This window comes from Hevea brasiliensis, chromosome 3 (assembly GCF_030052815.1).
Source record: "Hevea brasiliensis isolate MT/VB/25A 57/8 chromosome 3, ASM3005281v1, whole genome shotgun sequence".
Lineage (NCBI taxonomy): Eukaryota > Viridiplantae > Streptophyta > Magnoliopsida > Malpighiales > Euphorbiaceae > Hevea > Hevea brasiliensis.
In genome coordinates, this window is record NC_079495.1 from 104260244 (window position 1) to 104274653 (window position 14410).

A 14410-nucleotide genomic window follows, 5' to 3' on the forward strand; every position below is an offset into this window, starting at 1 on the left:
GCACACCATTTTAAACCCATACTGACAAAAATATAGTATTTCTTGGAGTACGTGTTTCCATGGTAGACCTCAATAAGTTTGCTAAATCTATATCATGTTTCTATGTACTCCACGAAAATCAAGACACTAACTGAGGTACTCTTATATTTCCCGAGGTATAACGCAGAATCTAGAAATAAGGAATCACAGAAAAAGAGGAAACAGAATCCTATACTCCGCATGTAACATCCTAACAAGACTCCTTTTACACTCCCAATTATATTATTTCCCATGAATCTAGAGCCTAAGCTCTGATACCAACTTTGTCACGACCCAACCTATGGGCGACCCAAGACTAGGACCTGGGCCAGCTTAAAGCCCCCGAGACCCGTAGTAAGCCTAACTATTCCTCAAATCCATAACCAGGCCCACAATTTAGGCCCAATATGCATATAAAATAATTTAAATCAAACTGTATAATTTCATTTCGGGCCAACTTAATCCAGTAATTATCAGAACTGAAATTAAGGGAGCTCAGCTCAACCCTATTACATCATTTACAAACTATTTAAAACTCATAAAAATTTTTCATTTATTAATACAAAAACTTAAATTCACGCAGTTCCTGACAGGATTAATACTACTACTAGTACATGCGGAGTCCTAAATTACAAATTTAGAGAATAATAATACAATTAAGTAATCTTTTCATCACTTTTTTTTTCTGGGTTGTTACAGGCATGGTTCTCCTTAAAAATTAGAATAAAAAATAAATCTTTGAATTTTTTATTTTTAGGAACTAGCTTATAATCAAACTTCAATTTTAGTTTCAGTTTAATTCTAAGTAATTTTGATATAATTTAGATTATAATATTAATATAAAAAATATATTATATATAGTCAAATACTATTTTATATTTTACATATTTCGTAATTACGTGATGCATATTATAATTAAGAATTAGAAAATATATTATATGATCAACATGTGATTTAACTATAAAATTAAGAATTATAATATAATTTGATATATTTATAATTAAAATTAAATAAAAAATAAAAAAATAATATGAAATTATAAATTAAGTTATCTATAATATGATATTTGTTATAAAATATATCTAAAAAACATAAACAATATATTTATAAAATCGATTTTTTTGTTTTGATTCAATTTAGTTATTATGAGTAATAAGAGTCAAATCAAAATAATAAATATAAATTTAGTTAAATTCAATTATTATAATAACAATTATTTTCAATTTTGATATAATATTGTATAATTTTTTTATTCATTTGAAACCTTAAAACATCGAACACAACCCTACTTGTAAGAACAACCTTACTCCATAAAACTATCTTTCTATCCATATCTCCATGTATCTCCCTCTCAGTTTGAATTTTTTTTTTTTCACAAAATGAAAAAAAAATGAAAATAAAAAAATTGCATTTTTTTAATAAAATTATGACAAAAAGGCAAATAATTTTAGTATTGATTAATGAAATATGTCATGAATTAACAATTAAAATAAATAATGAATAATTTTAAAAATATTAAGATTTGCCTATAAAAAAAATATAGACTTGATCATAAAAAGTAAATATCGAAACTCATGGTCTAATTTTGTTAAAAAAGAAAACTATTTTCCTATTTTTTTCTTTAATTTTCAAAAAATGCTTATGTAAGAAAAGAGCTTTTTCACGAATGCACCCTCACTCGTAAATCGTAATTCGCGTGTCGTGGGAATCCGTACGCTGACTCACTAACCACCCTTAACTTGCCGCTCTCTCACAAAAGGAGAAAACCAAAAACCCCTCACCTACCCTTTCCCTCCTCGACGATTGCGAACCAAAATTCCCTCACCAATCCAATTGCTTTTCTCTTTTCCACAGTATAAATACCAAATGAAGGGGAAGAGGAAGGCAGCCGCAAGCCCCAATATGGCCTTGAACAATGCCTTCGAGGATGGCCACAACATGGTAGAGGTTTTTGTTCAAGGAGGGAATGCTGCTGATGAGAAAGAACGAGATGGGGTTGATGATAATGAGGAGAATCGGAAGGAATGTGAAGGAGAGGATGAGGATGAGGATGAGGACGTGGATGAGAATGAGGACGAGGAAGAGAAAGATGAAGAAGAACGGCCTAAGCTTGATGAGGGTTTCTTCGAAATCGAAGCTATTCGACGCAAACGGGTCCGCAAGGTATTTCTTTTTCCCCCGTACGCGCATACATAGTGTTTGTGTGTGTTTATGCTTTAATGGCATCCCCTTCTGTAGAAATTATTATTTACCCATCTCTTAAAATTTTCTATTTCATTTGTTTTAGAACAGAAAATGTGATTAGGAAAAACAATAAATGAAAGTTTTTATTTTATTTTCAAGGTTTTTTGCAAGTGGATGGTGGGTGATTTAATTTTATTTTGTATTAATTGCTTGGCTGAATGGTATTTTCTTTACTTTGATCGATGATGATGCAAATCACTTCCCAAATGCTGCTCAAAAATAGGGTCAGCTTCAGTATCTCATAAAGTGGTAAGTGCCTGGATTGTCCCATCGAGTTTCTGTTTTCTCTTTTGCTATTGTTTCTACTTAATCTGATCGGCTGCTAGAATGATATCAGGATATATTGAACCAGTCTATTGATGCTTCATCATTTATTGACTATAATATTTGTTATTTGTTTTGAAGGCGAGGCTGGCCAGAAACGGCCAACACCTGGGAGCCCTTAGAGAATTTGCAGTCGTGTTCTGATGTCATTGATTTGTTTGAGGAGAGGTAAAGTCCCTTTCTTTTCCTATTTTCCCAAACTTTTTCAGATTCTAGAGAACTTCTAAGGATGGGAAAATCATAATTAATTTTTTATTTGTGACATTTGAAGTGTTCTGAGTGATAATAGTTATTTGGATTAGCAAACTTAAGATTTTTTTTTTTTGGTTTGCTAGCAAGTACTCAGCAACAAAATGTAAACTGAAAATGAAATAGTCTATAACCTTATACTGTTGCTTATTTACTCACAAGTGCACCCCATTTTCTCTGTCCCCTGGAATTTAAGCTTGCGATCTGGTAAATCTTCACGAAAGAGGAAACGCAAATATGGAGGTCCTCATAATCAGCCCAGGAAGAAGTTGTCACGTTCCTCTGCTGGTTATAGCATTACAGGTGTTGAAGTAGACGTAGTTGACAAATCCTTGTCCTCTGCTCCTCTGAATAACTCAAGCCATGTTGATCCACCTGCGGGTTCAGGTCATGAAGGAGAGAACAATGGAGATGTTAGCAATGCCAAAACAGTGAAGAAAGCTGATGAGAATGGGTACACCAATGGTTCAAAACAAACTTTTGCCATGAAAGAGGATAATGAATATGATCCAAAGCTTAGTGAGCTCAGGGGAACAATATCTACCAATGATGTGAATGCAGATAAGCTGGCAATACATTTCCAAGATGACAATGCTTCAAGGGGTGGTGGCTCTACAAATGGACTTCACAAGGTTGATTATGCAGATTCTATTCAGAACAGCCGGCGTACAGGTGCTAAGAGAAGGAAGTCTGGTTCTGTGAAGAGGTTTAAGAAGGACTTGGATATGTGTGAATCACTTTGCTTACAAAGTTCACCATTTTTCTTAAAACCTTCACCATTGAACGTTTCTGTTGGCTCTGGTGGGGCAACTGCACAACTAGGAATTGAAAATGGGACTTTGGTAGGGACTAATTCAAGTCACAAGCCAGTGGGTGTGAATTCTACAACTATCACCAAGATCCTCAAACCAATAGGCTTCTCAGCTTCTGTGATGGACAATGTTCAGGATGTGCTGGTAACTTTTGTGGCATTGAGGTTTGTCTTCTTAATTCCCAACTTTTAGTGTCTTGTCTTATTGGCATAAAATTTATGTTTTTACAATGGACCCTTCCCAATACAGTGGAGGAAGTCTAATATACTGGAACACCTTTTTCCCTTGACATTTTTATACTTCTGTCAATCCATAGGACAGAGAATCATGCAGTTGCAGATCTCTATGATAATGGCACTGTACTGTTGGGTATAAAACTATATTCTTATTGATATCATTGGTTGTTCAGGAAGGATACCTTTCATGTCAAAGTAGCAGATGTATGACAATTGGGAAGTAGATTGTAGATCTATGAATGCTGTCAGTAGGTTAGCACATTAGTTTAACATTAGGTAAGAATAGAATTTAATATTAGATAAATGTCATTGGCCTGATTTTGTGTTTGTTAGCTTGATTCTTGTCGTATGGGTGTTGCTTGTGGTTTACGTGGTAAGGTTCAAGGGTTCAAGTAGATCTTGAAGATTGGTACTTGTGGGTGTTAAGTTTTGTGGCAGTCAAGGAATGCTACATTGAAAAACCTAATGTTAGCTGGGCCTTCTTGGAGTTGCACCACTAAAAGTGTATACTAAGAGCTTGGCTTTGCATGCATTTGTTAGTTTTGTTCTCTTCCGTTTTCATGTTCTTTGTTTGATTATGTATTTGGCATGGAGTTGGTGCATGGAGATAAGTGAATTGCTTGGAGATTAGCTCTTAATTGCTTAATATGGTTTTCAAATCAACAGTCCTGGTGTTCTTGTGATATCTTATTAGGATGGCTTTTCCCCTCAGTCCCTCTCTATATTTAATTTCACTTATTTCCTTTTCTTTCCTGAAAAGGTCTGAAGTAGTGGGGAGTATTTAAGTGTTAGGAGGAACCAATGGTATGAAACAAGATATGAGATAGGAAATGAAAAATAATGGGGCTTCGGTCTCCAATATTTCAACTTTGTTAGAAATATTCATCGCACATTATGTAATGGTTAGAATGGTGATTGAGCCTTTGAATGTTAGGAAATGCATTTAGGAGTATTAATTCAGAAAGGGATTTGGCAGTTATTCAAGGGAGTTGATGGATATTATTTAGAATAATGAGTGTTTATTTGGATAACTGCTAGTTTTTTTCAGAAATTTAAAAGATTTTATTATTATTATATGTGGAATTGGCTTGTTAATTTGTATCAGAGGATGATGTCATGTTCTATAAAGCTTTCACATTCTGCTGATCAAAAGTCTATGATCAATGGTTTTCCCACTTATTTCTCAAAACATTGATTCAAAATTATTATATTTCCATTGGCATAACATATTTTCTCTTAACTTTGTTATTAAGCAACAGCCTGCCAATAAAGCTACCTTGCCAATATTCTGAAATGCTCTTCCAGCGCATTGTTGAAGATTTAACTTCCTTTTTGAGCTCACTTGCTGATATAGCTTACTCTCTCTCTCACTTGATAATGTCTCCATAAAAATTGCATACTAATTACTAGGAGTCCAAACAGAATCCTTCAAATGCTAGTAGGCATTGCCTTTTTGTTTTCTTCACTCTCCTCCCACCCCCCTCTCTCTCTGTGGCTCTTGTCCTTTAAATTTTCAAATATTTCAGAGTTCTGCAAATAAACCTCTTACAGGGATCTGCGCATACCATATATCATTGCAGGTTTCTTCTTATTTTTCGTACTTTGATGATTTGGGTTGGCATATTCAAATAAATGATTTTTTTAAATATATGATTGTGATCCTTACCAAATAATTTCCACCTGAATTTGGTGCATAGATATTGTATCAGGCTTACAAAATGCAAGGGTACGGTCTTAACTTTTGACAGTGGTGGTTAATGGTCTTTTTAGTATCTAGACTAAAAGACTTAAAGAGGCATTGTCTATATAGATGGGAAATTTAAAGTATTAAGAAAAAAAGAGGTTTATTTTTCACTTAGATGCACAAATGGAATCTTGGGTTTACTATTGTTATTATTTTTTTGATATAAGAGAAAAGATTGATTACCCTATCAGTTTTTGCCAAAAATTCTTTAATCTTTTCTGGATTAGCCCTTTCAGGGTCCTACTTGAGTGTATGAGGAGTGGGTAATTGCCGTTTTAGCACCTAGACCAAGGAAGACTTAGAGAGGCATTGTCTGTAGAGATGGGAAATTTGAAGCACTAAGAAAAAGAGAAAGGTTTATAGTTCACTTTGATGCAAAATTGGAATATTGGATTTACCATAATAATAATGATAATAATAAATAGATTGATTAAGTTCATGATATAGAATGATGAACGGTTAATTTATTCCATTTCATTACATTGTGCTCTATTGTAATATAGCAAACTTGCACTTGGTGTATTATTGCTGGAATCTTGCTGTTGAGTAACCTCCTTCCCAGGCAGGGTAATGCTTGTAATCATTCAGTATTTTTTTTTTTTGACACTGTTTTGTACTACATTATGTGGTTGTGAGACCCTATTGAGAATTGCCTTATTTTTCCTCATTAAATAGCCTCTCAAAGAAGCTCAAAACACCCTTGGCAAGCTGATACTAGAAACTTCCAACAGTGTTTTTCTTTTGGCTCTTCTTTGTTTCTGGATGCAATTCAGCCATCCATCAATGACCAAGGAACCTCTATCAATCTGTAAACCATATACCTGTCTTGTGTACAATTCAAACCCTTGAATCCCCAATTCATCTATCGCTAGCCCACTACAATGACTTCCATAGATAGGCATGTCATATCCCTACATCCAAAAATCTGTATGCATTAGCTTATGTAAAAAGAGGGATACAGAAGTAGGAGCATTGAGCTCTATTATTATGTAAGGACTATGTTATTAGCTGTATTTTTGGGTTTTATGTTAGCACTTTCATCTGGCTAAATATTTTTATCTGGTTTCTTATTTGATAGGTCTGATGGGAAAGAAGTTGTGGTAGATAACAGGTTTCTCAAGGCTAATAATCCACTTCTGGTATTGATAAATCCATTGCCTATTTAGAGAGCCTCAAACTTTAGTAAATATTGCCAGGACTCGTTTATGACCATTATCATTATATTTACTCTCTCTTTTTTATGGGCAGTTGATTGACTTTTATGAGCAACATCTCAAGTACATTGCATGATTCAATGGAGATTTAGAAGGAAAGTTAGTGTATGATATCAGCATGATCGCTTCTTTTTGTCTGTGTACAGTTGTAATTCTATAGTTGCAGGAGATAGTGCAGGATGATTAATGCTGTATTAGTTCAGTGATTTAGAGCTAGCAATTTTCTTATGGCCATCTGTATCTCGTCTTGTACCTTTTGTATGTTTAGATATTTTGTAGTTCTACCTACAATTGACTTCTCAAAATTTAAACTTGCAGATGATTAGAACTTGTCCAGTACTGTAGTTGCTGTCATTTTGAATGAATATCATCTTTGTTTCAATCCACCCCCTCTCCTGTTTGCATGAGACAGTATGATGTTCTTGGTAGTCAATTGGATGTTTCCTACAATGACACATTGAATTAGTGAATTCAGGAATTAATTATATAAATAATTATAAAATTATTTATGTTAAACTAAGTCTACAAGTGCATATTTTATATTCAAAATCAAATGAAAATATGAATCAGATAATATTTTTCCTAAACGGAAAATTTGTTGTTGGACTGTGTTAATTTTTCAAATGGCATGGGATATGGGTGATATAAAGGTTGAGGTGCAGGTACTGAATGCAGGGCAAGTTCTGTAATGCTGTATTTTACCAATCTTGAAGAAAAGGAATGTGTAGTACGAAAGCTGGAGCCACAGCTCCATCTAATTTTCATCAAAAGCAGAGATCCTGAAAAGCTAAGTGGATGAGAGAAGGAGAAGCCTTTCCTCCACACCAGATTAATCAGTAGAGAGAGCATATTGCTGCATCCACAATCATAACATGATATCCATCTTTACCATGATCTGCTGTAGTAGAAGCCTAGAAGGTTCTTCCAGCTCAAATTCCTGAATTTTGTCCTACAAAAAGGTTCATGAAAAGCGGGTGATTCCGGAAATTATGCTGCTTGCTCTTGTTGCGTTTTAAAAATATTCACAGTTGACACAATTAGGAGAATATTGTACTAACCCACGTCACTCCCTGTAAGCAGAATTTTTCTGCTTGTCTTCTTGCAGAGAAATGAAAAAGAGAGTGGGATTGGCGTGAAAACAACTACTAGAGAGTCCAGAAATCGTCTTTTCTATGGTTTTCATGATACCCATTTTTTGTTATGAAAACAAGGATAAGAAACATGTAAAAGATAGAAAAACGTGCTCTTCATTCTGCAAACTTTTCTAAAGCTTGAAAACAAATTTTCATTTTGGAGTTTGTTACTTGTGGTTAGCCTTGAATCCAATTCTTTGTTATATATAAAGTAAAATATATTAGATGTTTCTATCACAAAATCAAAGAAAATAATTAGATCACCATCTCTTTAATCCTCAATAACATTGTGCTTCTCTGCCCACTTTAGCAGGAGAGAGCAAAACAGCAATGGAGAATAGTGGAGGGCCATCACCATTGGTGCCATTTCTAATGCTGGGTGTCCTAGGATTGATCGTCTATGGTCCAAGGTTTATTGTGTTGCTTCCTCTTCTACTGTTTGTGCTTGTAAACTTGATTTCTACATTCTGTACAAGTTATGGCATGTGTTGTTCGACAAGGCAGCAAACCAGTGGTTGTCCCCAGGACGCAGAAGGATATGGTTTGGGAGCATTACTTCTACTTGTGCTGTACCTGGTTGGAGTGGGTTATGCATCAGGGCATCAAACCTGCAGTAGCTGTGCCCAATATGCTGAAGGATATGGATTGAAGGCATTACTTCTGCTTCTGCTCTATCTTGTTTGCATTGGTTTTACAAATCAGCGACAAAGCTCTCGCCTTGATGCTGAAGGATATGGTTTAGGAACATTACTTCTAGTTGCGCTCTTCTATGTTCTTGTTCTGTGCAACATTCGGTGAGACGATCACTTTCTGAGTGGACAGAACGATTTGAGAGGAAAAGCTGTATTATTGATGATGTGAAAAATATCTGAAGTTACACGGGTGAGCCCTCGTAGGCAAGGCAACATAATTAACACTGAATAATAAATTGCTAATCTCATTTCTTATTATAATAATTACAATAAATAAATTACAAAACTTATATTTAGGCGTAAACACCACCAAAACTTAGATTAAGAGGAGGAGCAAGTAAGCTGCCCTGCAGTCCACACACCAAAAGCTCAACTCTTGCCATAACCCAGCAGATCGCAGCATCCACATCCAGCATCATAAAAGATAGTTTCTTCTCTGTCAAATTTGAAGCTGATGGGATGACCAATCCAAGAGAGACTAAGTTTTGGTTAAAGTTTACTTTCTATTCCAAGGCAAGATGATTTTCATATTGTAGAACTATACACTTGGAATTTGACTCATTGGGATTTTCCATCCTCATTTATGCTTGACTATTATGAATACTAATCTAAAATCATATCAAGGAATGTTTTAAATTTTATATTTTGCATGATAGAATAGCAAAATTGAAGTAATAACTAAGCAAAAGCAGCATAACTGAAATTCCTTAAAACGTTAGCAAATGGACAAAACATTTCGTTCCAATGAGGCAAAGTAAAAGAACAATGCTTCGAAACAAGTTGCAGGTTTCAAACAAAAGGAGCAAGCTAAGAGTCATTCTTGTCCAAGATTTTAGACAAAACGTCCTTGGATTCCTTCAACTTCTTGATGCTCATTTCCAGCTTCTCACGCTTGCCAGAAACAGCAGGTGATTCTTCTAACATTCTCTCTATTTCACCACCATGGGAGACCATCAGCTCATTAACAATCTCTGCCTCCATTTCCTTGTTCACAAGATTATTAATACTGTGTTGCAAATGCAGAGCCGTACAATCAACCAACCTCAGCAACACAATCTTCCAGTAAGCAACCATTCTCATTTTCAGGTCAAATGCTTGATCCAGAACAAGCTGATGCTTCCTAAGATCTGCAAATGCCACCTCTCCAACACCTTCAACGTTTGTCTTGCAAGTTCCAGATTTTGATATTTCGGCAAAGAATTTATGCTTTTGAGCCATTAGCTTGTTCCATTCCTTCAAGTACTCAGGAGTACAAGTGTAATAATCTGTAAGCTTTTCCATTTGGACTATCTCCAAAATCCAATTGGTGGACTGCTCTTTCATCCTTGCTATGATGTTGTATCCTGCTTGTTTGGTGGAGCATTGAAGTTGATGATAGTTGGAGGAATGATGCGTAAGAACAGATATAACCACACCTTCTATATAATGCCATACTTGTTCGAGGAATCTGACAGGCATTTTTGATATCCCCTCAACTTTTCTCCACAGTATTGTTTGAAAAGCATTGTGACCAAGGAAATTGGGAAGTTTAATCCCTTGGGCTTCCTCCAGAACCTGAATCTCTTCCATAAGAAAGTCCCTTGTAGGATCACTTTCAGGGCAACTATTTAGCGTTATCGAGTATTGATTAAGCATTTCAACCAATCTAGCAGTGCAATGCATTTTTTTATCATCTGGATATTAATCAAATTCTCCTCTCAAAAGGATTTTTCTAAGTGTCTCTTTGGCAGACCCTATAATTCTCATGAAAGCTGTCATTGCCTCGGAAACGGATGCCATAATCTTAGGCATCTTATTCAGCTCTGAGATATTTGCATTGAGCTTATCATCAAATTGTCTGACAATATCCGGCAAGCATCTAGATATAATAGTTGCCTGGATTTGCGTTAGTTTTCGAGCCAAAACTGGGATACCCACTGTAGACTTGTCTATCTTGGATAGAAGTGGATGAGTTCCAAACAGTTTAGCTTCTTCCATTCGGGCCTCTTCATAAGATTCATCACCAATGCGATTCCTCACGCAGACATAGCCAAGGCCTATGTTCACATCATCAGCAGTTACCTTCTCCAGCAGCCCTTCTGGTGACTTATCTGCTTTTGTGACCACAGCAAGAGTCCTCTCGCCAGTCTTATCCACTTTCTGCGACATTCTGATAGATTCACAAGTAGTAAAATCAACAGTAGCAGATAGAACATTGAGTATAATGCTCTCTTCAGGAATTATATACTCCATGATAATTCCTGCTATCTGCTCATAGATGTTATCAGGTTGGCCATGAACAGGCACTCTAGTGATTCCAGGAAGATCAACCATTGTAAGATCTGGCACATCATTTTTTTTCACTAGTAATGTCAAGGGAGTGTTAGATATGCCCTTACCATTGCCCGCAATCACAGCAGTGGCATCATTTATGGCATCTGAAACATGGTCTTCATCTGTGCTTACAGTGTTGCCGTTGAACTCCAAAGAAAGCTCTGGTTTAGGCGATGGATTGTTTTGCAGCCTCATTACAAGGGGTACTCTTGTGCAGATGCCCTGACCACGGGGAAGATTGATACCAGCTAATGATTCAAGAACACTAGACTTGCCAGAGGATTGATCACCAACAACAACAATGGTGGGAAGCTGTATGCCTTCGTCAATGACCCTGAGGTGCCTAAGCTTATCAACTGCATCAAGGAGAGGTCTAATACGATCATTGAATGATGAAACTAAGGGCATATACGTAGATACATTAACAATTTCTGAGCCCTTAGCGTTCCCTCCACCCATTTTCACAAATAAAGGAAGAAACAAACGGAAAAGAAACTGTAAATTAGCTGTTTCATAAAAATGGAGACAGAGAAATTTATAGGAGTTTCATAATAAATTCAGTGGAAATTGGAAAAGTCGATTCTTGGAAAACCAAAGCAACGAGCTGCCTTTTATGTGCCATGCAACGAGCTGCCTTCAGAGGATGAGAACTGTACCAGTTAAATTTGGTGGGGCTCAATGCCATGAATATTTGTTTTGGTAAGTTCAGACTCCAGTTTCCAACTCCCTCTGCGGGTTCTCCAGAAACTTTGATTTTCTCGAGGACTGATCACCACCAACAACAATGCGGGTAGTTTTATGCCTTTGTTAATGACCCTGAGGTGTCTATGGTTGTCAACGTTAATTAGGTGCGTTGTGATGGTTGTAACTTTAAGCAGGTGCCTTCTCAATCATCCTCAAGTCTGAATTCAACACAAGCCCCAGTAAAACTCTTAATCAGTACTAAAGATAATTTTTTTTGCACTCAATCGCTTATTGAATGTTAAAACATATATGGCTAATTTGGTTTGATTTAATAGTTGAAAACACATTATTAGATTTGAATTTTCACCCGTCCAATCTCTTAAAATGAAAATCTTAAATCATATATAGACATTAGAGCTGTGCACAGTTCTTGAGGATTTCGAACCGAACAAAAAAATTATACTGAACCGAAAGAAAACATACTAAACCAAAGTTATTTTTAATACTTTAGTTCAATTCTAGTTCTTTATTAAGAACTGAATTGAAATCATACTGAAACAAAAATAGGAACCATACCGAACTAGAATCGAACCGATAACTAAATTTATATATATGCTTTTCTATTACTTTTTATATGTAGTAGTTTTTATTTAAAAGTGTGATTTACATTTTCTTTGCTCCTTTTTTTTTACACTCATTGTATGTATCTGTAATTTAATATTTACAGATATAATTTTTTATTAAATTTTCATATAATATAAAATTATTATTATTATTATTATTATTATTATTATAATTTTTCATTTTTCATTTTTCATTATATGTATATTTTATGTGCAGTTATTATTTTTGGATTAAGTTAATGAAAATAAAAGTATATTTATAAAAATTAGAAATTATAGAGGTGAAAATTATAATGAAAAAATTATTATTATAATATAATTTTATAATTGTAAGTTTTTTTATAAATATAAATTTAACTATTTATTATTTTGTTAGTTCATATATTTTTGTGTTAAATTTTTTCAATAATCAATTGTTGAAATAATTAACTTATAGCATTTTATAATTTTTATAAAATAGGTATAATTAGAATAAAAAAAAAGTAAACTTTGTCCCACACTATTTAAAAGTTTATAAAATAAATTCAATTTTGCATAGAATTTTTTATTTATTTATAGTTATTTCTGATTTGATTTTTTTAATTTTGTTTAATGAAATTAGTTATGCATATAAAATTAATTTTGCATACTCATATTAATAAGTATAATATTATTAATTTGTATTTAACATATAATATTTTATATAATTTTATATTTTTTTCATAATATGAAGAAAAACTTTAAAAATAAGATTGGCAAACATATTAATGCTAATAAATTATTTAAAATAATAAATTAATAACAAAAATTTTCTTTTAAATAAAAAATAAAAAATCAAAGGTTAATAAAATAAAAAATACTAACAATAGTAAATTACATTTTTTTAATTCGAATGATTATAGTAAAAAAAGCTATAAATAGTTAAAATATTTTGTCAAACTAACTTATAACACATTTTTAAATTAAATATTTTATAATTATTTTTCTAGAAATAAATATCAAATTTTAATAAAGAAAATTGTTAAATCCAAATAAATAAAAATTCTATTAAATAATATAATGCTAGTATTTTTATAAAATTAGACTCTTTTTAAATTAAAATATTAATTTGTATTTATATTTAAATATATATTTTTTAATTTGAAATAGCAATTCTATATTCCTAGTATAATTGCTAATTTTTTTTATATGTATTCACTGTTTGAAAGCCATGATAAGGTCATAGTATTAAAAAATTAAAAAAACTTTTTTTATTTATACACATTGACATTTTTAATTTTTTAATAATATATCATTTTAAAATAAAAAAATAGTATTATAAGTTCTGTCTTCCTATTAATTATGTTAATTTCATAATTAAAATCAAACCTAACATTTTATGTTAATTATTAATTTTTAAATAATATATATTTATCTATTTAAATATTTGTTTCTTATATATATAATTTTTTTACATGCTTTGTACATAATTATATATTATTTAAAATTTTAGATTCATATAATTTTATTATATATTACATACTAAATAAATATTTTTTTATAAATTAATAAATATATTTTTATAATATATTATTATTATTATTATTATTATTATTATTATTATTATTATTATTATTAAATGTAGTAGTATTTACATATGACTTATGATTATTTATTCAATTTTAATTAGAACTAACTTATATATCAATATAATAATAAAATTTTTAGAAATATATCTATAATTAAAATATAAATTTATTTTATATGAAATATTTTCTAATGAACTTATGAGAAATTAAATTAAAATAAAAATTTAAAAATATTAATAAAAAATTTATATATTTGACTGACAAAATTTAACTTTTGATTATTTTTTACACAAATTCATATATAATTGTATTAAAATATTTTTATATAAAGAATCATAAGATAGAAGTGGAAATCAATTATAATTCATTAAAAAGTAATTCATATAAAGAAAATGTCTTACTATTTTTGTAAATAATATAAATTATAAAGGTATTTTTATAAAAATTTATCTTAAATTATATTATAATAAAATTTTAATTAAGTAGAATTTACATACAAGCAGTATTAAGAATTTTAGATTTATACAAACTCTAAAATTATATAGACGATTAATTTTAAATATTAAAAAATTTTAAA

General features: G+C 32.2%; 1 protein-coding gene and 1 pseudogene across 11 annotated transcripts; one reads left to right on the plus strand and one right to left on the minus strand.

Annotated features, from left to right (window-relative positions):
• The first annotated feature begins 1703 nt into the window (after positions 1-1703).
• Positions 1704-8851, plus strand: LOC110651146 (chromo domain-containing protein LHP1). Of its 11 annotated transcripts, none has more exons than XR_009147707.1 (7): positions 1704-2181; positions 2486-2511; positions 2668-2754; positions 3032-3811; positions 6706-6766; positions 7504-8150; positions 8285-8851. XR_009147707.1 is itself a non-coding variant. In XM_058144391.1 (7 exons), exons 1-7 carry the CDS (start codon positions 1885-1887, stop codon positions 6915-6917), a joined length of 1209 nt encoding a protein of 402 aa, XP_058000374.1. In that variant the 5' UTR covers positions 1704-1884; the 3' UTR covers positions 6918-7223. The 11 variants fall into 11 exon arrangements, 4 of the variants coding, with proteins under 4 accessions (XP_058000374.1, XP_058000372.1, XP_058000373.1 ...); XR_009147710.1 differs by having other exon boundaries at positions 7504-7815; positions 8288-8851; XR_009147709.1 differs by having other exon boundaries at positions 7504-7800.
• A 147-nt stretch (positions 8852-8998) lies between these two features.
• On the minus strand, positions 8999-11482 carry LOC110650974 (dynamin-related protein 4C-like; annotated as a pseudogene).
• Between the last annotated feature and the right edge of the window lie 2928 nt (positions 11483-14410).